The sequence below is a fragment of the Cryptomeria japonica genome, chromosome 4 (genome assembly GCF_030272615.1).
Source record: "Cryptomeria japonica chromosome 4, Sugi_1.0, whole genome shotgun sequence".
Lineage (NCBI taxonomy): Eukaryota > Viridiplantae > Streptophyta > Pinopsida > Cupressales > Cupressaceae > Cryptomeria > Cryptomeria japonica.
In genome coordinates, this window is record NC_081408.1 from 232462120 (window position 1) to 232489948 (window position 27829).

At 36.9% G+C, this 27829-nt stretch overlaps 1 protein-coding gene across 4 annotated transcripts in view; it reads right to left on the reverse strand.

The window, feature by feature from the left end:
• LOC131027234 (histone-lysine N-methyltransferase CLF) overlaps positions 1 to 27829 on the reverse strand; it is a 116464-nt gene that overhangs the window by 50841 nt on the left and 37794 nt on the right. For 3 of the 4 annotated variants that reach the window (XM_057957241.2, XM_059219742.1, XM_057957242.2), the window contains 5 exons: positions 23290 to 23374; positions 6825 to 6992; positions 6578 to 6625; positions 6417 to 6491; positions 5342 to 6114 (listed from right to left, as the gene is read on the reverse strand). In XM_057957241.2, the coding sequence (XP_057813224.2) occupies positions 5342 to 6114; positions 6417 to 6491; positions 6578 to 6625; positions 6825 to 6992; positions 23290 to 23374 (1149 nt within the window). The remainder of the gene's footprint in view (positions 1 to 5341; positions 6115 to 6416; positions 6492 to 6577; positions 6626 to 6824; positions 6993 to 23289; positions 23375 to 27829) is intronic. The other variant, XM_057957244.2, reaches the window with a different exon arrangement.

Consider the following 27829-nt stretch of genomic DNA (forward strand, 5'->3'; position numbering starts at 1 on the left):
TTGTGGTGTGAAGCGGACATTTTGGCGAATGTAGAATGGCGATGTATAATGGATATCACCAAGAGCAGGTTGACAAAAGCCAATAGACCGTCAGACATCACCGTGTGGATGTTGTACCTAATGAATGGGCTAAGGAATGGCACGGTGTTCAATTGGGCATCCTTCCTCTCTGAGCACATTCAAGAATGCCTAGAGCTATAGCATAAGGTCTTTTACATGTCGCACCAGGCCATTGCTATGTTTTTGGATGTCGTCCATACAGGAGTACTTGCAGAGAAGAGGGGCAACTTGCAGCTGCTAGCAAGAATGGAGTCGTACAAGCCACCCATGTTTTTATGGACACATTTGGAGACCATGACGATTGGTGGGGAACCGCAGAAGAAGCGATGGTGGCAGGATGTGGGACATTCCGCAAGTGCAGAAAGTGAGGCCAGTGAAGAGGAAATCATGGAGGCGTCCACTTCTGATGAGGAGAGTGGAGAAGAGGATACATTCCGAGTGGCTCCGATCGAGGCACGCACAGCGGCCGAAGTGGAAATTGCTAGAGACAAGCCAGTGGCCAAAGGAGTTCGAGAGAACAACATGGCGGTGGAGGCAACGATGGCAAAGAATCCTCCTACGTCGTTGGACATTGGCCAGGATAGCCAATCAACACCACGCAAGAAAGAACGGGCAAAGGAAGTGCCATCACAAGTGATTGATGTGGTGGAAGTAGAGGCTTCACCACCACCACCACCTAGGGCACAATCTGGTCTGGAAGTAGCAGTGACACAGCTAAGCCCCACTCGTACCGATCATCAGGAGCAAACCATAGATTCATGGCTATTGAGGACTCTTGGGGTAGGAGTGAAGGAATTGCAGGAGGTACCACTTTCACCTAGCGGGAATGGCAGAATGGACACTGACGGAGGAGATTTGAAGAGGGAGAGGATCCGCAGATGCACCAGAAGGCATTGGAGGTGAACAAAACAGTTCAGGAACATATGGGAGGAGAGGAATCTTCCTTTGCTCATGGAGAGGAACCGATACTTCGGTTGGCAAAGCCCAACCCAACGGACCCACTTCGCACCATGCAGCAATACGTGTCTCAATTGGAGGGAATGGCGAAATTCTTGAATCATGTCAGCCACATTGTGAAGGATGTGGAGTTTGGACATGATCCCAGGGTGGCTCGAGTGGCTAAGCGGCAATTAGGAATAAAACTCTTAAGTTATAGTTTATGTTATTTTTGTTATGTGTGGAGTCGGCCGTCTGGGTTCCCGTGTCAGTTATGACGATTGATACCTCAGCCAACTGCCAGGTAGTATTTATTGACATGTAAGGGAACCCCAGCAATAATTATGATGTACCAGTTTTTGGAATGCAATAAAGGAAACATATTTCTGCCATATTGTTGTGACTATTAATGTTAATTTATATTTTGAATATACTTGAAGTTGCTAGGTATATGTTCTGTGTGTATTTCTTGTTTATTCCGTGAACTTGAACAACTCACTGAAGGAAGTAAACATATATACATATATATACAAAAAGTTAAAGAAACATACAGAATTAAAACTAAATTGATAGTATGATAATTCTTCATTAATCAATGCTAAATACCAATTGATAGTTCAAAATTGAATTGGAAGATGGAACAATGCAAAATGGCGGAAGAAAAACAGCAAAAGGCAATTGAAATGCCTAGGGCGAACCCGGACCCAAACGTACCCGATTCAAGTGTGGGGACCAAAACTAGCGAACCTAGTAACATAGAATGAAACAGATACTCCCAAATATGATCAATACTACAAATGAAGCCTTCCCAAAAAGGCAAAACCTCTCCAAGAGATAGTGTCCCAGTGATCAATGACAATGCCATATGGAAAAAAACTTGAATAGAATATACTTGGGGCTGAATCTAGAAAAAGTACACGGGCACAAGGCATCCTGAAATAAGATCATCTACGAATGGCTGAGTATCAAGATCATATATCTTCCAATTTTTTAGTCCAATGAACATGAGGACACTAAAAATGAAGAATAGACTTCAATGCATCATCCACTGACAAATTTCTTACTAGGTGTACCAAGAGGGCGAACAAGACCATACAAATGTGGCAACAAATGAAGCCAGTGAAGATATTTTATGATGCCATCTCTCCATTGTTTATAGTTTCCCCTCTTTAGGGTGATCAGAGAAGGATGAAATGAAAAACCCATTACATAATATGAGATTTCTCCAAAATTACAAAGATAGAAACCCTCAACATCAAATAGAAACTCCCAAATATGATCAATACTACAAATGAAGCCCTTCCAAAAAGATAGAACCTCTCTAGGAGACAATATGTCCAAGTAATCAGTCACAATGCCATATGGTCAAAAAATTGAATAAATATATACCTAGGGCTAAATATAGAAAAAGTGCATGGGGTCAATGATATAGCTCCTCAATACCTTTCCAACACCACAAAAGTCACAAAAATTGGAGATCATGGCAAAAAAGTTATGAGATCGGAGGTCCAAAATTGAAAAATTTGTCTTCAATGAGCAATAAAATTAACCTATAGCAAAATCTAGAAAAATCACCTGCACCACTGCCAAGTGCTCAAAACCAGCTTTTCATCAATATCTCATTTCCAAAATTTCAATACTCTAGCAAGAAGTGATGCCCCATTGGAAAAAATTGCCTATTTCGGGCTCTAGGGAATCAAATTAGGCCTCTTGGGGTCTGGTAGACAATCTTCAATATGACCATAGGGCACGGTGAAGTTTTCAAAAAAATGTCGCAAAGCGGTGACAGCGGTGACCAAACAGGCAATAGGTGGGCAGTGTTCACACACCTCCTGCACTTGGCGCTTAGCATTGGTTCTCAATACAACCATCCTTCAATGAATAAGGAACTTAAAGAAATTCTAAACCAACAAAAAATAAATTTAATTTAATTAAAAGTCGACTGAACACCATACCAATACGACACAGTGACCTGACTTCTGTAGTGTGTAAAAATCATACTTGATGCAATAAGGCTAACGCAAGATTAGAATGTCATAAAATTAATTGCTTTTTTTGTCAACCCATTGGTGATACCTGCATACAAACCATACAAAAATGTGAGACCTATGAAAAAACCTCTAGTGCCCAAGGTCAAGGTGCCAAATTTTGACGATTCGATAGGTGTTCCGTGTTCCTAAGGTTCTTGGGCCTTCCAGATGCAATGGCAACATCTGTTTTGGCCCAATGTGCTTCAAAAATTTAGCTACCTCCAAGATCTAGTAACCTCCTCCAGCTTGAAACCCATGTAACTTTGGCAAAAAATGTTGTATTTAAATGAAATGAAAGACAATCCTAACCTTCTTAGACACCCTAGACTCAATGGTGAGCTCAGATCTCCTCCAACACGCACCACAACCTAACCCCAAATCTGGTCTTCTTTTCAAACTTTTATGATTCTCCAAGTCACCATACAATGCAAGAGAAGAGCATACTCTACTAAAAACAACCAAAATCTTTCATCTAGCAATAGCTCTACCCTAAAAATGGTTCTAATTCTAATTCTGAAATGTTTTGTACTTGAAGTCACCAAGGTTTCAAGCTGATTTGGTAAACTTAATTCTCCTCAAATAATTGATTTTGTCCATCTCTATCATCTGTATATGTTTTATTTGATTTTCTTTTCCATCATTGCATCCTTAGCCAATAAACTTGGTATATGAAGCAATAAAATCATGCACAACTATCTCCTACCTTTTCTTAATGTGGCTAAGATTATTTTCCTACATCATAATCCATTTACCTACAATTATCCATCACATCTAACCCCAATGTCCTCTTCCTTTAGCTTCTTCACCATGCGATCATGCTAAAACTATGGTTTTGGACAATACCCCTGATTTAAAGATTCTTTTGTTCTGACTCATGCAGGAAATATAACTCATGTTAGTCCATCAAGATAGTATTTCACATTGCTATCTATCTATAACTATACATCAAAACTTAACCACAATTTTGCATACAATTTACTCAAGTTTTTATGCATGTCTTACATCAGTTGATGTCATACAACAACGCAAACCATGTTTAGTCTCTACTTCTAGAATCAAGATCTACTTCAATTATTGAACACACTCTTAATATCTTGCTGTAGCAGGTTCAATTTGTTTCCAAAAGGTTTTTCTTTTCTAGCCACGTTTTAAAATGGGCTCACTTGTTCTATATACCACTTCATAGAAATTTCTTGAGAGGGGTGCAAGGAATGATCACAACAGATGCATTTTATATGTCTGACCATTTGTTGACCAAACAGTTTCACATCTTGAATTTTATGATATTTTGTGGAGTCCTAATTTCCATCCCCACTAAACTTAGACAATTTTTCCTATCAGTCGGTAGACTCCACTCCTACCTTTCCCTCTAGCATCTATTAGACTATAAGATCATCCTCTTGTTGAATAGTATTTTCCATTCATGTGTTCATGTCGGTGCCCCCTCATAAGAACTAATAAACATGCCTTCACCAACTCCTATGCCTTGGAAAATCATTAGATTCATTACAGCCTGCTTGGGCATGCCATAATAGGCCTCACAGTGATGGTCTTGAGCAAAAGTGGGGGAGAAACATGTTCAAATCCTGAAAGGGATAGTATGTGACCCCATAGTCTAAGCACAGATAAGTGCACGGACTGATCCCATATGCAGATATGCTACCTAGTAATGGCTGGGACAATACATAGTGGATCTTGTATGCACATCCTTCTTGTTTCTAATTGTACCTCCAACAGGATTCAGCAATGAGAACTTCAAATTATTCCTTTTGCTCAAAATTGCTTGCAAACATCACCAAATTCTATTCTCTCTTTTTCTTTTTTCCAATTCCATGTTTCACATTCTATTTCCATAAAATTTTGGAATTATTCAGGCAAATTTGTTTTCCATGGTTTTGTGACATTAATTTTGCATTTGATAAATTTCATCTGGGTCTGACTAATGGTGAACAAATTTTTAACCAAAAGCATAAAGATTCTTATGAATAAGGCTAAAGAATACTGCTGAAATTGTACTTTCACGTGACAGAAACAGAAATTTTTATACATAAAAATGTCAACTAAACAACTGTAAGCACTTTCTTATGATTAGTTTATATTGATATAGTCTGTAGAAATAATTCATGCTGGAATATACACATTCAGAAATAAAACTAAACCATGCATATCTATTCTTCCAAAAAATTATTAACACTCTTTCCATATTATCACTGCTTTACAGTTCTCATTCAGTTGAAAAGTAAATTACAGAGGGCAAACCAAGTAATGAAAAGTAGTAATAATGAAATTAAAAAGAAACAAAAAGAAATGCTAACCTATTCTTTCCAAAGATCTCAATGCCTTTAAAATATAACCCCTTCTCTAATGCACTCCACCCATTATCCCAATGCTTATCAGCACTTATTTCTACCTTTGTATCCTTGTTGTAAGTACCCCGTTTTCCATGTTTCTCTACTGAAACAAATTGGATGTCATTTACAGATCTTGTTTCATCCCCTTCTTCATCTTCCTCCTTTATATCATGTGCTTGATCATCATCTATATTGCTTAAATCTTGTTTTCTGGATCGTTTTGTGACTGAAATAGTCCTGAAAAGTTTCTTTTGAGAGATTTTGGATTTACTGCTATCAGAACACCTTGTGTTTGAGCTGAAATTAACATCAGAAGGTGGGGTACTTCCACTGACAATAGTATCCATATCTGAAACTGCAATTGTTTTTTGTCTTTTCCTCATGGAAACTAATACTTCTTTAGCAGTTCTCTTATAATCTTTCCTTGAAATACCTCCACGTTTTATTCGTCTTTTACCTCTCCTAGAAACCTCTGCATGTTGCAAAGTCGATGCTTCCTTTCCAGCATTAGAGTCTCCTTGATTGCTCTCAGCTGTAACTTCTTCACCAGAACAAGCACCTTCAGTCATGACAGTTGTTGGCCTTTTAACACCTGTGCAGCTACTATTTGCACCTGAACCTTCCTTTGGAAAACATTCCATGAAGATATCTTTTCTAGTTCCACGAAGAGGCATCACCTCACAAGCATCAGGAGTAGAAGAATCTGCAACAGTGATGTTTTCCGTAGCTTTCAGTGCCTGAACAAAGAGCATATCTCCTCAGCAAGGAGGCATAAAACTCCAAAAAGGAACAGAATAAGGTTGGTTCCTACAACATCAAAATAGAAAAGCTAACAAGAAGTGCATGTTAAATTAGCAAATAGTTTTATCAGCAAAACGAAATTCCAAAACATACTACATCTCTGAGCTTAATCCAGACTAATAACAGTATATGCCTGACTAGAAAATTTTGCTGGCAGAACAATATTATCTGCTGGTGATTCTAGTGAATGCCTGAGGGTATGCAGCATATAAGTTCTGACGAATAGAAAGTAAAATACCAGTAAATAACAGTGGATCCCACATGGTGTTTTGTTGTCTTCTTCAGGGTTGCTCCATGGTGACTGTTTTTCACTCTGCTCCAAAAAGCCATTAATGTATTAAACATATCCAGATATACCAACAGAATGAACTATTAAAAGAATAAAAGAATTCATCTTACAGGTAAAACGAGACCCTGAGAACAACCATGTAACCGACAATCAAAAACCTGTGTGCAGGAACTTGTTAAGCAAACTTTTAATATGAGAGAGAGAGAGAGAGAGAGAGAGAGAGAGAGGAACTTGTTAAGTACACTTTTAATATAAGAAAGAGAGAAAGGGGTAACATTTTTGTAAAGAATTCCTGGAATTACACATAACAATAAAATATTATATAATTTGAATTGGATACTGAGGAGCGATACCTACCAAACAACGTCTGCAAAACAAGTTGTCAAAGGAATCCAAAGCAGCATCTAGATCCTTTCCAAGAAATATGTCATCACTAGAAGCTATATTTTCTGCAGTTGCTGCAGCAGTTTCAGAGTTCTTCACTTGTTTCTTCTTGTCTTGCTCCGTAAGAAATATATATCTTGCCTATATAAGATTGTTCCAACTTTGACTTACACCCCGTCAAAAGAAGCAAAAGAACAAAAGTAGAAATAAACAATTGACATGGCATTATAAAGAAGTGAAATTGCAGGAAACAGATTCATTAAGAACCAAAATTTTGTAGCAACTACTTCAAAATCATACTTATCACACCTATCATGAATAATAAGAGAGATTTTTTAATTGCCAGAAGTCATGCCATTATGATATACTGTTACACCCCTGCAGATTTTTTATTTTTTTCTAAGACTTCCTTTGTCCATGTTCCACAGAGCCATTTGTCATGTTTCAGTAAGAGCTTTAGATGTCATATGTAGTGCCAACTCTCATATGTTGCATATCCAATTTTTAGGCAAGGATGTTTGTCTTCAGGATCACCTTGTTCATTAGTATCATGCCATGTGCAAAAATAAGTGATGGTTAAGGTGATTCAAATATGAAAGTGAAACTTGCTGAGCTAACATGGTATCCATAAGCTGAAAATAATGCAGGACTACTGCAGCCATTTTAGATGATGATAAAGCCATTTGAAGGTGGGCTTGCCTTAGGAATATTGTTTGCATCCTTCAAAGTGGCAAATGTGTTTGGGATTGCACAATCAACATGTTGCACAATGGCAAATATATTGAAATTGCATGACCAGATGTTATACCACAGCAAACACAAGATGAATCCTGCAATAGGCTTTCAAAAGATGTCAAATAGAATATAACTGCACAACTGGGTATTTCATGGTGGCAATAAGTAATAAACCACATGATCAAGGAAAAATGAGTGACAGGGTGGAGCACTGTGTGCGAACCAACCATTTAAAGCATGATAAGTTAACACCATCAAGGACGCCGGCTGCAGAAAACAACTGATAATCATGCAATTAGGGTTAAAAAACATTGGCCGACAATTATTAATTAGGCAACACAGGTTCATTAGTACAAGATCATAAACAGTGCAACAGCATAGATTTAGATAGGATAAGAGTGTAAATCATACAAATAGGACTAGAGATGGCGTAGGCAAGAGAATTACACAATAGGTATTCAAGCAGCAGCCATCAAAAATTAAATCACCCCAGCATCATGTTCATCAGCAACTAATGCAAAATCTCACCCATTCAAGAACATGAAATCATACACCTAGAATGCCCAAACCAATATATGAGCCCATGAAGAGGCTCCTAGAGAAGAAATTGGAAGGTTAAATGATATGAGAACAGTAAAAATAGCAAAGCTTCTGTCAAGATGAGTAGTGGTCCTAGGGTTTTCATATACAAGGGTTAAATTCAAGGATTCCATGGCATCTACTGGTCATTTGTCAACCTCACAAAGATTTTAAGTTTGATCATATTTTTACCCAATGTTAAAGAATTCTTGTCATGTCCCCATCTCAATGATAAAAAGAGTTAATTAATGACCCAAACCCTATAATTTTTCCCGTAGGGCAAGGGATAAAATAAGAGAATAATAATAATAATATTTTAAGTGAGTCCAATCACTCTATTTTCAAAAGACCAACTTATATATTTATTGTAGGTCCTATGTAATGTTTAAATAAGTGTTTTTAAGTTTTAACACTTTATTCAAAATGTAAGGGGCCATTGGATGTAATTCAAAGGAATTTTAAATACTTGGAGGGAAAAATAAATTAAATAAATTGAGGGCCCAAAGTAGGTGTCTATAAAAGATACATCAAAGCTCATATCCAAGAATCCATTTTGTCATTTTCGATTAGTCCTACCAATTTGGAGATTGAATCATTCAAGGGCAAAATTTCTTGCTATTGGAGATCTAGAGGATGAAAACTTTCTTGGTTTTCCATACTGCATATGGAGATGAAAACCCTCATCTCCATTCAAGGCGATTCTACTCAAGGATCACATTTAGGCTTATTGATCGCAGTTATTCAATTCATATTTGCAAACAAATTGTGTAGTATTTGTCAAATTAGCATTCTTCATAATTTTTTGTAATGTCCCCTTCATATTATTTTTATTATTTATACTTTTTTTTTGGTATTTTCTGATTGTTTGAAACAACAAACAGAAACAGAAAACTGATAATTGAAAATAATGATGGAAAATACTTGACCAAACACTTCATCAGCAAAATTGGAACCAAATTTTGATAAATTCAATGACCTATACAAACACTAGGTCACTTCAAATGCTCAGATCAGATTCGAACATAAACTTGGAAACCCTCAAACTCTGATTTTATTGATTTTGCAATGATTACAAGCTGGAAATTTCTCTAAAATAAAAATCAGATTTGAAATTACAATTTGAACTCACATGGACCTTACTAGAGTGGTATGGCTGGCTGACCGAGTTAAGGGCTGTATGAACTAGTACAGCAGCTGTAAAGCTATGCTAGGATTTACCATGGCCAAACAAACTATTTTTAACCCTCCTTGCTGCGGTTGTAATGTAGACAGACCCTAGAAACACAAATTAGAACTCAAGTGCCAAATAAACATGTTAGGACTGTCCTCGCAGCTGGTACCTCCCAAATCAGCAATAAATATCTCAAAAAATGGTTCGCCACCATTGAAAAATAATATGATTTTTTGAACAATTAGGCTAGCTCCAAAAATAATGGCATACCCTCCAATGATGTCAACCAACCAATAACTAGTATGACTGACAACTCAAATTCAGCCCTTCAGGATGCCCAAGAATTTGCCAAAAATCTAAAACTCAATATATAAACCCTCAAATATGCATAGCTGATGAAATCTTGATTTTTGTTTGCCAAAAACACTATAGCAACATTGTAGCAAAATTCACATCCAACACAAATCAGCACAATCATGATTCCTAGATGGAATCACCCAATATTGGAAATAAAGTTTTTCATCCTTGATCCCAAATGTGGAATTCAAAAAGGTTTTTGTCCTCTCAAACCCCAAACAAACCAAAGGTTTTTGTCCCTGGATACCCTAAATTAAACAAACTGCTCAAATCTGAAAAGTGGATGCAAAGAGGATAACTTGATTGATCATGAAATGAGGAAAAGTGCTATTTTTATAGTTGTCTTTTTCAAGCCCTCCATTTATTTTTATTTTTTAAGTTAAATTTGATTTTTTCTTCAAGTATTAAATATACTTTTTATATTTAAGTGTATAAATTTTTTAAAAGAATACTTTTTTAATTTATTATTAAGGGATGGCACCAAATGTTTACTGCTCTATCTGATAAGTTAAATACATGAATTAATAATAGAGATGGCAATGCATATTAAATACAGGAGTGAAATATATCTTTATTTGCACGTGAAATTATTACAAAAAAAGACCAGATATGACTGGCATGGGATATCAATTGATCCGACTAGATCATACTACTTTCCTTGACAAAACACGATTAGTTAAGGACTTGATGATTGCTAAGAGGAACACAATTGTCAACCAACCGATGCTTATAACTACCCGACACATATAACTACTCAAAGCCAACAAACACTTGAAACAAACAATTAATATATTGTCGGATAACCAATCTTATCAAAGCATAATAATAGACATTGTACACTAATTACACCCAACTTAAATATTATGTTGGATTATTGTCATTGATGTCAAAGGGAAAAATTAGTGGCATAATGATTCGAGAAGTTGTGCCAAATTTATGGCACTCAGATCGTCATTTCATTGATCAATATGAGAAACAATTTAATTATTAAATTGCATAAATATTTAATTATAGGTGTCCAAGTTGAAGGAGAATTATTTAAGGTAGAAATAATGTTTTATTTTTGACAACCTCTTAAGATGTGTTTTTTGGCCAACCCTACAAAGTTTGGCGCCCATATTTGGATAAATTTAAATGTCTCCAAGTGGGCCGACCTCCCTTGAGTCTAGAGCACATTTTTGTGGCAAATAAAAACAATAAATTGCCAGCCGACCTTGTCAACAAGACGTAACCATCGGGAAGACGTGCTTTATGGGGTATAAATAAAGGTTGTTTAATAGACAAAAAATATATATCATTTAAGCGATTATTTTCAGATGTATGAAGGGCAGAGTCAAGAGAATATTACAGCAGATCTCTATTATTTATGTGAGCAGAATTTATGAGATTAAATTACTCTAATGTGTGAAAATTCTATGGTGAAATTGTGCAATATTTGTAAGTATATGTTGTAAGATTTGGAGCAGATATAGTGCAGAACTTTGTGAAGATATGTTTCAGATTTGTGAGCAATCATTGGAGACCTCATTGCGGATCTGAATAGAGGTGTATTGCAGACTTGAGAGAAAAGAGTTTTAAGGCAGATTTTGTTGAATTGTGAGCAGTTGTTGAAGATGATTTAGAGAAGAACCAAAATATTATTGTCATATTGCATTTTGTTGATGCCTTCTATTTTGCGAGATTAGAAGGTTGGTGCCTCTCACTCAAAGAGATTGGTGTTTCTTGCTGAGTTGGTGCTCAGTGGAGGGGATTGGTGTCTCCTATGGGTTGGTGCCAATAAGCTTGTAAAAATATATATATATTTTCCCATGGTTTTCTCTCACAAGGGTATTGTTGTGACGTTTTCACACATCGCCCCATTGCAAGTGGGGACCCCCTACTTTTTAGGTCCTCTTGGTCTTTTGGTTGTGTTTCTTTGGGTCTTTTCGCAGCAATCCCTTCGATCTCCCCGGTCTGCAAATGTTTTTGAATAAATTTGAGTGAATTTTTCTTAAGTCTGGAACCTGTTTTGCCTATTTAGGGTTTTGCCCTTTAGACTTAGGTTTGAGGTTTGTTCCTTAGGGTTTTTGAAAATCTGAACGTTGCAATGAAATTAGAGCCCTTCAAGAAAGCTACCAGTGAAATTTGAGCGAATTCTAAGCACTTACTATTTTTAGTGAGTCTATTTTCAGTAAGTTTCACTACGTCCTGGATTGACCTAATTTTGCCAAAAATCAAACTTACTATTTTAGCAGTTTCTATTTTTAGTAATTTTCTATTTTTAGTATCATCCTATCCCAATTTGCCCTAATTTTGACATTTTGAAGTACTAACTATTTATAGTAAGTCTATTTTTGGTAGGTTCTTCACAAGCAAGGGTCCCAGCACTGAAGACTAAGCATTCCTGAACATTTCTAAATCCGGAAAGTTTGAAAAAGAAGGCAGTTGATCGAAAAATGGTTGTGTGGAAATCATTCCAAAAGTGGAAAGGCATTGAAAATCCTCCCAAGGCAAGAAAATCACTTCAATTCCAAATATGGTATCTTGATCCGGAAATGAGCAAAAATGACTAAGTCAAGCGAGAAAGTTGAGAAAATCCTTCATCCTGACAAGGCAACAGCCAAATCAAGAGGGGCGCTAAAATGATGTCATGGCACTGTAGAATTGGCGTTCAAGAGGGAAAATGGGTGCTAGAATGGGGTGGACTGTAGAATTGGCCTTCAAGAGGGAAAATGGGCGCTAGAATGGGGTGGTGGGGAATTTTTCCTCCACCCCCAAAATTCCTTGACCATAGTGTTTTAGTGCCCAAGCTGGGGGGTGGAGGAATTTTCCTTCACACCACCTTTTCCTGCATCATACCAAAATTCCGCCCAAGGCCAGTTCAGGGCACCAAACAGAGATGGTAATGGAATTTTGTCCAAGGCATAGAAATCCTCCACACCATAGAAATTTCACCCAAGTGTGCATCACGGTGCCAAAGTGAGGGAAGGGAAGGATTTTTCCTTCCAAGGAGAATTCCTCCACAAGGTTATTCTAGCGCCCAAGATTAAAGGTTGAATTCCAAGGCATGGAAACTTGAAGACAAGGATAAGATTGAAAAAAGAAAATTCCCCTCGGAGAAAAATTTAAAAAATCCTCTTTCAAGCATGAAAGGTCGTCCGAATTTCAAGATGATGGCAAATTTGGCTAAGTGAGAATTTTCTATCTCTTGGACCCTGAAACTCAAATTTGAAAAAATTCCTAAAAAATTGGAAATGTTGAAAATTGATGAAAAATCTCCCCTCAAGACATGATGAATTCAAAAAACTCAAGAAAATTCTTCCCGGACAAAATTCTTTCTCCAAAATCAAGAGGTACAGGAATCCTTTAGAAGTGGAAAAGATTGTCAAAATTCTTCCAAGGTAGGAAAATCGTCCAAAGTATCTTATATAAGCCCGGAATGGAAAGATTCTTGTCAAGGATGGGTCAGTGACATGCAAAGAGAATATTCCAAAAAATTATAAAAGTTCCTATGACAGCAGGGTCCACTTGCATGGTGAAAATCAATTGAATGCATGGTAGCATGGTGGTGCATTCATTGCTGGAATATTTGACCAAATGGTGGTTGAGTCAATGCATGGGGAGATAATGGAGCATTTATTTGCATGTAGCCATCACATTTAGGAGATGATGGGGCATTTATGGCACCATGGGCGTTTTGCATGGAGGCATAGTTATTGCATTTATGATTTATTGGGTGAGCTTGATGGATGATGGTGCATTTAATGCACAAGTGGACACCATTTTTGGCACGCAATAATTAATTGTTAGGGGGTATAATGGGCATTTAATGAATATTCCCACCTTGTTGCATCATGTGTGTGGAATCTTTTAGGGCAAACCCTAATTAGGGTTTTGCATGTAATCATGGCTTGAGGCCTATATAAAGGGGGTGACGCCTTCATTTGTAAGCAAGGAGATTTGTATGAAATTGTAGCGATAAGTTATTGAGATAATAACACTGAAACATTGTTCTCTAATGGTGTCCACTTAAGTTATTTTTTCAAAACTTGTATGGTTTCACCTTCCTCACTTAGAGTAGAAGTAGAGTAGTGCTTTGATCTCAATGGAGAATGTAATGGTGTTTGATGAATTTCCACAGTTCATGCTTTTTGCATCTTGTTGATTATAAATTGCAATGTAAAGTTAGCCTGAGCCACCAAATTTGTTCTAAGTTCGATTGTGGATAGTCGTTTGGATTGCACCGTTTTGGGTATTCAAATGCACTTTCTCAATGTGAAAATCCTTCAACATTCTTGGAAGATTGCACCAGTTCTTGTGGAGTTGTAGTCAATCTTGGTGAAGAAAAACTTGGTTTATTTGGAATTCATCGACTAAAGCACTATCTATTGATATCACTGCCCTTAGGAGTAGATTTAGATCCTTCTAACCCTTTCCCCTTTAAATTTCAGTTCACTCGGAGCAGAAGCATCACAAAATTGTTATATCTGGTGATAAAGCTCCAGCCACAACAAAGAAGTGAAAGAATGATCCAAACATAAGTCCCCTTGGATTACCAACGTATCACATCAAGCCAACTGAGTCACATCCATTGCATAATCTGAACCTTGGAGTCAATTGTTTGAACTTATTGCAATCTTAGCATACAATTGAACTTTGATCAAGAGAGAGTAAAGTGACTGCTGGAAATCTTTATTTTGTGTTGCGCATGGTCACAAAATGCACGTCAACAGGTATCCACATAAAATCGTGTGTGCATCTTGGGTTCTTATTGCTAGATCTTACTTGTGATTATTAATTATTTTTAACCAAAAAAGGGGACATGAACTATATTTTATTGGTTGGATAACAACGCTTGGGTGCAGCCCTTGTTCTACACCACCAAATATAAGTCAAGACAAATATTTTAAGGCTGTCGCGACCTTATAACTTTGGAACACAACATGGTGAAAATAGAGTGCAACATCTTTGAGACATTTTGGGAGTTGTCATACACCTTCTAGACAATATTTATGATGTTGAAATAGTCATCGCAACTTGTAAAGGTACCACACCATAATACTACATGAAATTTGGAGTTTGCTGATAATTATTAGCAAGTCTGATTGTGCTATTGTAAGGAAATCTGTTGGTAATATTTCATAATATACTATTTATCACCATTGAAGGAGATTATCTAATAATATAATATTCATCAGCATTAGAGAAGATATGATATTGTGAGAAAACTGTTGTCTGGCTGTATAGGGTTTATAATTAGTCTAATGTTTAGCTACCACGGATTCGATCCAAGCATAGTAATTGTCCTAGGAATTTATATATGTTGTTCACAAAAAATTAGTTACAAATCAACTATCATACTTGAGCATTTTGGCACATGAAATTCAAATCTGTTCAAGTCTTCCATCGCCTAATCAGCGGTGGGAGGACCTAAATCAATAGTCTCCAAGTCATATTCTTCTATCGTGATCTCGCCTTCAGGCTTATCTCCTCTCGGAGTGGCAATTTGTATCACTCAAGATCCTGTACCGTCTCTTGTCATCTTTGACATCTTAGTTGCTTTCTTCTTTTCAGCAGTCTCTTGAGTTCTGTTCAGGAAGCTATCCAAGTCATAGGATCTTCCTCTGTTATTATCACCTCTTTTGTCAATCTCTCCCTAAGCCATGCTGGGATAGCAGATTTCTCTTCTCCTACTTACACTTCATTGAGCTATTGATCTTCTCGGGGTGGAGAGGTTACTTCTTCATCTTCATTTTCAAAGTCCACATACACATCTTTGCATGTTTTGTCATTGATTTGCTCAAGTGGAACTGAATTGTCTTGACTTAGTGATTGCTTACCCTTGTCTATCTTTTCGCATATGCTATTCTAGATTTTAGACTCCATGGATTCATTCACTCCATGTTCTATGCTCTCTCTAGGCAAGTGACTTTCTTGGCCAGCTACTTGATTCATCTCTACTTTGTGTAAGGAAGAGGTACTAGTGGAAGGGCGGCCTGAACCTAATTTATGCTTCTTGTTTGAAGGCTCTTCCTTGTGACTTTCTTTTCTCTACGATCGTTTGGAGTGAGATGACTGGGTGGCACTTCCACTCACGCTTGCACTTTTTGTATCTTCATCAAAGGATTTTGTTTCTCCCATTAATTCAAAAGTCAACTGTGTATCTTGGCTCTTCAACTTCTAGATCTAGATGTCTACCCATCGTTTTGTATATGCTAAGACTAGCTTCATCAAATCTTTCAAATTGGTGATCTCCACATCAATCCAATTGACCTTCACCTCCTTGTCTTTCTTTTGCTCATATATCGGTTGAAGGCATCTTCCACTATCTAGCGCTTGATTTGGAATGTTGAAGACCTTGCATGTCCTGACGATGTCAATTGAAAGTCTTGAGCTCATTCTTCTTCTTATCTCGGAGTCATCTTGAGCATTCATGAAATGATCTTCCAATTGTAAATTGTGTTTGTGCCTTCCTCGATTAGATCTTTTGATATTGTTGTAAGGATCAAAGGTATCTCTAGAGAAGTATGGAATAAGAAGGAGAGATTTCAATTCTTTTTCTACTTTCTCTGCTACTTGTGAGGACACCAATAGACACACCTCCAATGATTGCCCAACTAAAATGGGAAAAGGGATTCTAATCTTGTGTCAATTCTTCTACACTTTGTTATATGTCATTAACTGCCTCACCAACTCAAGCAATAGTACCTTGTCGGTAGGATATCACGGTAGCATGTAGGGCAGACAAGAGCATCCTTGAATCCTTATGTAGGTGAACTTGGGAAACAGAATATACCAAGCACCAAACTTCTTTATCAACTCCTTTGCTTGTGGGGACAACCTTTGATGCATGATGCCTTGCAAGGTTCTTGTCAAGAGCATAGTTAAAGCATTGTTCACCCTCCTCTGATGTGCTCTGCTAGGATAGTGCATTTGTGAGTATGACTCGCACGCTCTCAACTCTCTGGCTCCCATTCCGACTAGACCTCTATGCATTAATCCTACGTACTCATGAGCTCTGGCAAGCGAACATATGAGATATGAATTTATGTAGCACATCCTGGTTCGTGCAAGTCACTTGAGTTGTATGTCAAGGTTATTGTAATAGGCTGCCTAAATTGAAGAAAATAGTGACTGAATTTTTTGTGTTCACTGTGGACTGCATCACTGCTCAAGGCAGATATTTCTGAATTTGTAATATTTCCCATCCAATTTATTCCAAAACCTTGCTTAAAGAATTTTAACAAACAGTTGGCATGCATATACCCACGTACTGATTTTAACTTCTTCACTTAATGTAGAGGTATGAGTTTGTTGAAACCTGGTGCGTTTTTTATTTGAAGCATGCAATCATTCCAATACACATACAAATAGCAACCAATGCAATTTTAAAACTAATAGCAGTTTAAACTATTACAATGGCATAAGACGGTCAGCATTGACATTAATGTCCATCTTTCCAAAGATTACAGCTATCTTCTAACTCTACGAATAATGCAGCACCAAAACAAGCTTACATTAACCACGCCAAGGACAAGTAGAACCTGTTTGCAGCATTGTGAATGAACAATGACCAGTCACAGAGATGGCAAATACTGCAGTTCGTGCCCAGCTCTTCTCTCGTGTACACGTCCAGCCACTAAGTTGTTCGTGAAGCTTGCACTACTTGGTCAACTTAAACCATAGACTCTTGCCGCAATCCACACACAACACCCTGCAGCTCCAATGTTCAGGCCACAGGAAATCATGGCATCATATCAGCTGCTACGTCCCAGTTTGAATGAACAGTAGCCACGCTTAACTAATGAGAACCTCTGGTGTACTGTGACTGCATTACGCAATACAAGACTCCTTCCAATTTTGCACTCCCTGTGATCAACCTCAGCGCTGTGTAATGAAGTTCTCCAGACATTATATTCTGCAATTTCTCCCTTCAGCAAAGCTAAATTAGTTCGAACCGTCCTTTCAATATCCTCTTATTCCTTCAACGTATTCTTCAGCCAACCAATAAACTCCTGCAAATTTCCCAAACTGAACTTCAACCCTGTGAAGTTAAACATGATATTCAATATCTGTTGTTGTTTTTTAAATTTCCTAGGCCTGGTATTGCGCAGGTGTGGGAAATGTTGCTAATGAGGGATTTCGTCCCCAAAAGCCATAGGTTTTCAAAACTGATTTCCAGAAAACTCAAATTCCAAGGATTTCCCAATTTCCAGGATGTCCCAATCTGCATTTAATGCTTTCATTTATAACTCTCATTGGGCTCATTTCCCAAGAAACCGCGAATGTGGGATAAAAAACTTCTTTTTAAATATCCCTTCTCTCTTAGGTGAATAAAGTGTACCTTTTAGAATTAAAGTGACTTTATAAATAATGTACTTCAATTTAATAGTCACTTTATTAATTTGAACTCCTTTTTTCCTCTGAAAATGCCTCTTTCAATAATATAATAATATTTTGACACTTAAGGTCACTGTTTTATGCACCCAAGATTTAAAACCTTTCGCCCCGGTTCCAACGAGCTATAACACTAAGGTTGGAATTAAATATTTTAATTAAATTTAATCAATCTTAGTAAAATAATTAAAATAACTCATTAATGCACCAAATTTGCGAAAACGTGTCAAAACACATCAGAATCAAGTTCCAATCGCACCGGAGTGATCCTGATGACGAAATATAGCAAACAAGGCCAATCAGCCGACTTACTAAAAATAGACAGCTTCTCCAAGATTCTTAGAGACCAATCCAAAGGCCAAAAATCACTTCAAAAAGTGGCGTACAACTCTACGAAACCAGTTGAACACATCGGAAACATCAGATTACTCATCTGAACAAGCTGACGTGAACCCAGAGTGTCAGCTACTAAAGCTTGCTAGAGAACCTAAAAAACTGGGGACATTACAGTTATTGCTTATAATTCTTGCCCAATTGATTTTCTCTCTTCCAATTGATATTATCTCCATAAAATAGAACATCCAATTCTCGAACTGGGACGCTTGAGAAATTCCCATAACTCGGTTGAGCAAAGTGATTAAATCTCTAAATTCTTCCTTGACATCAATCCTGTGAAGCTTGGCGGGTAACTTAGATATGCTAGGACTGCACTTTAGTAACCAATACTTGTTAATTATGCCAAGGTATTTATCGAGATCATCGTCATAGAATGCCTGGGTTGCTTCCTTCCTTTTGTAAATCATGTCGTTGGATTCTTGTATGTGGAAAGCTTCACCAATAGCTGTCTCAAATAGATAGGCAAGTTCTTTGCCATCAGATGCTACTACTGTTCTTTTATTGGCATCATAGTGTTTGGCACACTCGACAATCAACTCATTGCATTGTATAGCCGGAGGGAAGTCTGCTGCTTTCACTATCCCACTCTTGATCATCATCTTCGAAAATCCAAAAGGCCTGGTGGTATATAAGGGACCTTGGAACTTCTTGTTAATTTGCCCAAGGTTGGTGTCTCCTACATTGCTCCAAAACGATGTAATCTTGGACTCCAGCGCCTCTCCTTTTGAGTCTTCCTTGATGAGGGCCTGCCATGTACTTGTTCCGATCTTCGGGGCTGCCATGCTTTACCTGCAAGAGCTGTCTAAGTTGGGGTTTTGGTATGATTACAATGTCAACAATGCCAAAAATCCCTCTAGGTTAGTAATTCCTTTCAAAAAGGTCATAAAATCATCGAAATCATTGATGAATTACTAAAACCCAAGGCATAGATATAAACCCTAGACATATCTAAATCTGGAAAAAGATCATCTAATCAAAATACATTGCATTCAAGCATACTAGGTGATCGAAATGTAATAAAAGAAGCATCTTATGAATGAATTCTCTTAAACATGATTAACCTAAAGTTGCACCAGCATCTGATTTTAATAAAAATGATCAATTAAAACCCAATTCAGACCTGCAAACAAGTTTAGAACTGGCTGGTGATCTATAATTTTATCTCCAAATTGGCAAAATAGCCCTTATACTGATGCGTTTTCACTGTGACAATGATGTCAAATGCTGATGTTTATCTGATTATTGATGCAAAATCACTGTTCTTGTGTGTTGATCGCTGTTCTTGATGATGTAATGTTGCTGATGTTAAGGTTGAACTTGTTGACCTGAAAGCTATGATTGCTGATGCTGATTGTAGGTAGCACTCACTGATGTTTGAATGTCAATTCATCAAGCAAAATCGTTAAGTGCTGAAGCTTGATCAAAATCGCTACCAATGGTGAATAAATTTGCTGTCCTAGCAATGATGATCTTGGTAATATTTTGCTTGGAGTGGAATCACTGCTTCCTTGATCAAAGTCGCTGCCTGATTGAGACCACTCACTTTATCAATTGTATGTTGATCAAATGAAATGATCAACGTCGTCTTTATAGTGGCTGAAAGGAATGCAATTCCTTATCACAAGGTCGAATTGTGCCTTTCATTTAATGTTTTGTAAGTTTGATTTCCAAGGAACAAAGCCAACTTGCCTTATCAATTCAAAAAAAACGTCTCTCTTCATTGTGGGGCCCCTTTCTCAAGGTGGCACGGAAACTTAAGTGCCTCTTCCTTTGCCTTGAATGCAAGATTGCACTTTTGCTTAGGTAACGGAAGTGCTCATGTGGAAAGTCACACTTTTGGACCCGTACTGGAAGTGATGGGTTGCACTTTGAGGAGGCAACTGGAAGTGGCAAATGAAAGATCGCACATTTGAGTGGATACTGGAAATGATAGTTCGCACCTTGGAGAGTCAAGTGGAAATGCCAATGATAAAGTTCATGCTTTAGTGGGGATACTGGAAGTTCGCACTTTTGAGGCCCGATTGGAAGTTGCAAGGTAAGGTCGCATTTTTAGACTATCACAAGAAATTTGCACATTTGGAAGGCAACTGGAAGTGATTCGTTATAGATTGATCAACTTGCTACCACATTCACTTCCTTGACTTGATATTGATTAGGGTTGTGACAACTTCCTGGCAATGTGCTGGCAAGATTGTGATTGTCTTGAAGCAATGGAAATGCACAAGGCAAAGTTCGCACATTTGGAGTCCAACTGGATGTGTCAAAGCAAAGTTCGCTAATTTTAGCTCAACTGGAAGTTTGTTGAATTTGGGCTCAACTAGAAGTTCACAGATTTTGGGCTCAACTGGAAGTGACCACAAAATAACAACTTTGTTAAGTCACCTTGCCCTGAGCTTTTTCATGATAATTTGGACTCCCTATCTTCCCCAAAGTATTGACTCTCTAAAACAATTTGCCTTAGCCAAATCTATCATTCATCTCTGATTAAGCAAACAAAAGATAATTATCAAATGGAATGATCAGCATGAATTATTCATTCCTAAAATGTTGTGTAAAATCAACTCAAACTTATTCCTCCTAAAGGATCACTACTAGCAATCTAACCTAAAACCTAAAACTGGAAGCAAAAGAGGGGGTCCCCATTTGAGATGGGGCGATGTGTGAAATGGTCACAACACAAACTGCCCGTGATATCTCCCATGTTTCTTCGTCCACTAATTAAAGATTCAGGACTGCTAGTGCTGTTGTTCAATGACGATCCTTGGTGGATACCCAAGATATTTGAATTTGTCTCACCCTCCAGGACATGGGCAGGCTGCCACTGTCTTCTTATCTTCCTATTGTAATATCCTCTCTCATTAACTTTTCACAGGCTGGCAGGTTTTACCAGCTCTGATACCACTTGTAATGTCCCTTGTAAGACTCTTTCTAAATTATGTAATTTAATGAGACAATTATGGCTATGATCCTGATGCAAATTTCAGTATAATGTTTCAAGAGAAAATTGGTTATCAAATCAAATATAGATTTAACATATAAAAGTCTGGTGATATATATATATATAGGCAGAAGCTTCTATGATTGCTGTGTTTAAGAATATGTCTTTGATCTTCTATTTATAAGGTCGCTGTGCCAGAAAGATTCTTTTGTAACATGTGATTAAATACTATTTTTCTGATAAAAGAATCAGAATTCTGATCACTCTTCCCATTATCTTTCCTTGTGATCATGTAATCTGGGCCATCTGCTAAACCTGCTCGTCTCCTGCATCTTCACCTTGTAAAGGGGCAGGTATATACCACCTCTTACTCGGTTGTTAAGGCTCTTCTGACCACTTCTAAAATGAATTATGAATACAAACAAACTCCCATGCTTTGGAAAGACTTGTGAACACCCTTATGTATTCTGCAATGAGATATGTTGTAAGAAGTTGCATCTCAACTTCCAAACCTTTGCAACCATTGACGAAATCGTGCCTCTTCTTTACAATTAATTTGTCATTAGTTAACTAACTAATGAAGATTGCAATTTTCCTCCTTGAACATCAATATTATAGAAGATAATCTCTTGTTCAGGGGTCGACCTGGAGTACTCTCTTGACAGCGATTATGTTGAAGGATATTGCTTGGTCATTCAATATGTATTGTCTCCTTATGGACAGTGATTTGATCTGTTTCTCCCCTCCCATTGACATCAATCCTATATTGTAAGCTAATTAAGATGGAAATGTCTTTGGCCTGCCACACCATTGGACCATACAATACTCTTTTTCTTGTTTTGTGTTAGAAATTGGATGGGGTCATCTCAAGTTACCCACTGTAAAGATAACGAAGAGTAATTAGCAATTTCCAAACATGTGATTCAGCTGTAGAAGATCCAAAACACCATCAGTTTTATTAGCCAGAAATGAGACGAGAGTTTTGTTCAACCTACAGGGAAATGCCCCTTTCAAGAAAGAAGCCATCTTGAATATCTGCAATCCTTGGGTATATGAAGTCAATAATAATGAGAGTTAATATAGTAGCTCTCAAGGTAAGGCATACTTACATTAGCGTGTCCTTCCCATTGTTATTTGCACTTTCAGAGCTTAGTTCTGTACATTTTATGTCTTTTGTCCTTGTTTTCTGCGATGTATATTTCATATGAATTACTTCATTAGATAGTTTGTCACATCTATCTTTAGGTTCTCGGAATAAAATAAGGCATTTTGGTATCATACTATGCTTCATGTCCATAACTAGCTGTTATGTAATATAAAATAATAAATGTGATTATTTTAATATTCAAAATATGATTGGTGGTTGTGCACAGGATGTTCGGCCTGTTTTCACCAACCAACTTGCCTGTCACAGGAACCCTGTATGAGCATTGTCTTTGAGCTGTCTTGTATTCACTCCATATTGGAATTATGGAGCTATAGTATGTTGCAAATGTGCCTAATGAGATGAATTTCATTTCCATTTATTTTGAGACTATCACTAAACTATTATGATGTTCTGTTGATCTGCACAATGTGATGTGTACTTCACAAATATTGTATACTCCTTCGTGTTTGGAATTGTTTTCTCTTTGTGCTTCACGATCTACACGCTTCACCTTTATTTTGTATTTCAAGTATGTTTTATTTAATTTTTCCAATAATTAATACATACATATATATTTTCTTTCAGTTTTCCAATATTTAAAAATTAAAACATATTTCTTTTAAATGATGTCCTTGGATGAATACAAATTAAAGGTTGTCGTTTCCTACAACAAACACTAGAAATAAACATCCAGACCAACATTTTATGTGTTGTATAATGTATGTGAGTGCATTATTACCTCAAGCTCAGAAGGTTTGGCTTCAATACACTGACCAAGGCTTGTGAACACTGCCTGGGATTGCCCATGCTCCTGTATTGTCATTCTGCAATGACACGGATTGAAAGAAACATAAAAAACTGAATGACTAGAATAGGAAAACATTAGAAAAATAGTCAAAGTATACAAGAGTACAAAAACTCCCCAATATGATTATAAAACATGTTTATCATTTCTCTAATCATTTAAAGCAATCATGCCCATAGCTCACTATAAAATGAGGAAACTGTTCAGCTAAGAAACCCAGTCTGAGCATTATTTATTCTGCCAAAATATGCCTGAGAAATGCACCAAAACTTGTCCAATATTTTCCTGCCTTATCATGGCCACTTTAACACAAAGCATGCCTGGTAGAGCTTTAACCAGGGTCACCATCATGGCACAGTTTTGCCTTACCACTAGACCATGGCCCACTAAATACAACATATTTACCATACTGCTTTCAACATTTTACTGAGGTAAACATAAAAACTATTAAATCATTTCATGACCTTTTAAGACAGTTTTGAAAGAAGATTAGTTCAAGAGATACTAGAATGTATTTAAACGAATGTACAATTTCATCTGTACCAGAAATAAACCCTGTGATTTAAGCATAGTATCCTGTAGTTGAATAACAGATTTTGAACCATGACATTTTTCAGCAAAACTTTCTGTCTTACTACCCACAGAAAACAATTCACCATGTCACACAACTCATTCAGTTTCGTGACATACTGCGAACCCCAGAGCTCATATGACTCTGCGAAAGACATTAAACCATTCCTCTAAAGGATAATGGCTCAAACACTCCAATTAATCTCCTTGCATTCTTGTGTTGGACCAAAGATTATATCATTCTAGCTGTCAAATTGATCCTTCATGGATGTATTAAATTTTGTTTTCTTTGCTCTATATTTTGTAATTTGGTTTATAAGATGCAGTGTAGCACTGGAAGTAATTGCAAATAAGCCAAAGCAAAACCAAACAGCAATAGGAACAGTTGCAAGTCAAGACAGAGCCTAGTTGCAAACAAAACCCATCGGTGAAATAATGGTAAAGCAAATGGTGATGACACACATCATAACAAAATGGAAATATATCACCGTTCAAATTGAGTAAATGAGAGTAGAAGGGGCCCTCAGCCAGTTGCATACAAATGAGGGCCACTCCCTAGGCACAGAATACAGGCACTTCACTTTCTTTGGATTGTTTCATTAAAGTTTGCTCATACCTGGAGATTACACAGGGGTTCCCAGAAGGATTTGAACCCGGTTCATCGTCATAGTAACACTCCATCAATACCGCTCAATTTAGCACATTGGACTTTGGAAACACATACATTGTATCCAAGTTTGCAAAGGAATAACTTAGATATTTATCAGAAACAGAGTAATAACCATCACAAATCAAATTTATTCTCCAATAACATATTGAAGAAAATTATTTAGTGCAGTATTGTGGTAATAAACATTTTTGTCCATATTGCATTAAGTTACTGGTCCTAGTATGGGTGCAAGTACAGGTAAGGGTATCGGGTATGATGGTATGGCAATATAAAAACAATAATACTCATAATTACGAATAAACAAAATCTTTAAAAAGCTCATTCATAATTTGCAAAAATGAAAATGCTCGTAAATTCATAGTTCAATGATTTTTCAACTTAAAATGTCAATACACAATGAAAATCACAATCAATATTTAATAATCAATCACAATCAATATTTAATAATCTTCATATTGCTCTTCATCAAAAGCATCAAAGTCAACATTTGGTTCAAGTCATTTGAAACAAAATCAATTGGAATGCCACTCCCACTATTTGCGCCGCATGCAAAAGCTGACTCATCTATAGAAACTTCCACACGCTCAGCACACTGAAGACTTTGATTTGAATTCTTTCTCACTTCTTCATTGTATTCAAGTGTCTTATGTGACAAGAGATGAAGGTCGGAGTGTACAAAGACCAAATCCTCAAATTTTTTTGCACTCAAACAGTTGCACTTAACCAAGAGGATGGAGAGGTATGTACTCCAATTTTTCTTAGTTGAAGAACTCACAACCTATTGAATTTGCATACAACATTTAGTATTATAAGACAAAACATTAATTATTAAATTATAATATTATAATATATAGCATTATAGCGGCAAGTAAAAAATGAGAAAATCAAAGATACATACTTTAGAGAGAATTTTAATTGCAAGAGGCTGCAAGTAAATAGAGTCTTGGCCATGTATGAACCACCATTCATGAGAATCTTTCATGTACTCATCTCAAAGAGCGCAAACATCACGATTCTTGAAGATATGAAGTGACCAAACTCACTCAAGACAACACTTTGGATAATCCACATCTATAAATATTCTTCCAAATGTAATCTTGTAGCCAGTAGCAACCTCTTCATCCCTATATGGTAGCACCCTTCTCAACAAGGAAAGTATCACTTTCCCATAATATTTTGGGGACAAATGAAATGCTAAGAGATGTAAGGGTGTGTTCATCTTGTTCCAATGATCAATGATGATCTCTACACACTTTTGAAAAATGTTTACATTGGGTCATGTTCCTTGGTTTCTATTATGGTTCTTAGTTTTTCAACCATAGAGTCCATGCCATCATAAATTTCACCCAAACATGGGCGATTTGTATCAACATAACTAATCATGTTGATGATGGGCTCAATGAAACTCAAAACATATTCCACATTGGCCCACCACTCATCATCTAGGATCAATACTTTGACCTTTTGGGTTGTCTCTGACCCTCTATAACTGATTGCCTCCATAGACTCCAAAGACTGTTGATGACCATAGCACTCAATGCATCTTACAACTTTACAAGTTGTCTTAAGACGATTGTGTGAGATGCAAATCAAGTTTCGACAACCTAACATTTTATAAAAAAATACATGTCACATCAAAAATATAAAATTAAAAAATACATTTTAAAATGAATTAAAATTACCTTCAACAACTCCAATTTGGAGGTGGTCCTAAAGAAGCCTTGTGACAATTATTCACAAACTTTTGAATGCAATGTCCCTTTTTGGGATCACCATATACTTTGCCCTAAATTCACAAATCCAGAATGAAATAAGGGCAAAACATAGTTAGGGATATAATCTTCATTTAAAAATAAGATGAGATAAGCCTATTTTTTGAAAACCGCAATGAGATTGGACAACAATGTAGATATAATTCATGGAATACATCCAATTCTAGGGTTGGGATATCTACGCAACCCCCTATCAACAATTACATGTAAACTCAATCATAATGAGGGTTGAGTTGGAAGACATGATGAGGTGCCCAAAGTATCCTCTACCCTAGGCCCAACAACAAGACCTTATCCTCTATGGCCTCATGTGGTCCTTAACCGATGGTCCTTAACCATCATCATGAGGTGGTGTACCTAGTGAGGGCTCCCCTCCATCATATCAACCTCTCACCTCTTGAGATTGATTCACTTCAACAATAAGGTGCCTTTGACCCTCATCTAGACATCATCCAATGCCTTAATGATTTTACTTTTTGTATTTGTGAGCCATGGGGGAGAAGAGGAGAAAGAATGCGGAGAGTGCCCTAGAAACCATCTCTTCCTAGACCCAAAGACCATACCCTTTGTACTCCTTTGGCCTCTATGGGCTCATCTTGTACCACTTTGAGGTGGCATATCTAGAAGGATGCTCATACACCGTACCTCTCTAGCAATGCTCTCACACCCTCCTCCACCATTGTGTATATATTTAATATATGATATAAGTGATGAAGACACCAATGTACAAATTATGATAGTAATTGGCATTTGCTAAGCCCATTCATCAGATTGATATTCACAGTGTCATTAAGAACATTATATTGTGTTGTATTGTTCGTCACTATTTTATTTTACTTATATTTTATCATATGTCATTTCAGTATTGTATTACATTGATACTATTTAGCAATATTGTATCAGATTCTATTATCATTATCTTGCATTACATTAACAGTATTAACTGAGTATCATATTATATTAGCAGCACCTTATTATATAATCATATTGTAATATACTTACCGTATTATTGTACTAACCATATTAATGTGTATTAGTAGTATTAATACTGAATTATATTAACAATATTACATTGTATTAGCAGCATCAATATTGAATGGTATTAATTAGATTTTATTGTTAATTGTTTTAACCATACTGAATTGTACCAATAATACTAAACAGCATCATACAAAATCACTACCAATCTGCACATTCATACCGTAGAATTTCCCAGTCAATATGACTGCTGTTATTTCCTACCGTATCTTCCTCTCCTTATTATCCCGTGTGTGTGTAATTCTGGAGGAAGGGAGGGTTGATGGTATTTAAAACAATTGACTAGTTGTGACTTTTCCAAAGAGGCACGATCCCTTGGACATGTCTCTCCCTTCCAAAAACAGATTACGTGCCCTACCATGATTTATGGGTCACGTCTATTCCATCCAAATACAGATCGGAACCTCATGATGTATAGTTATAT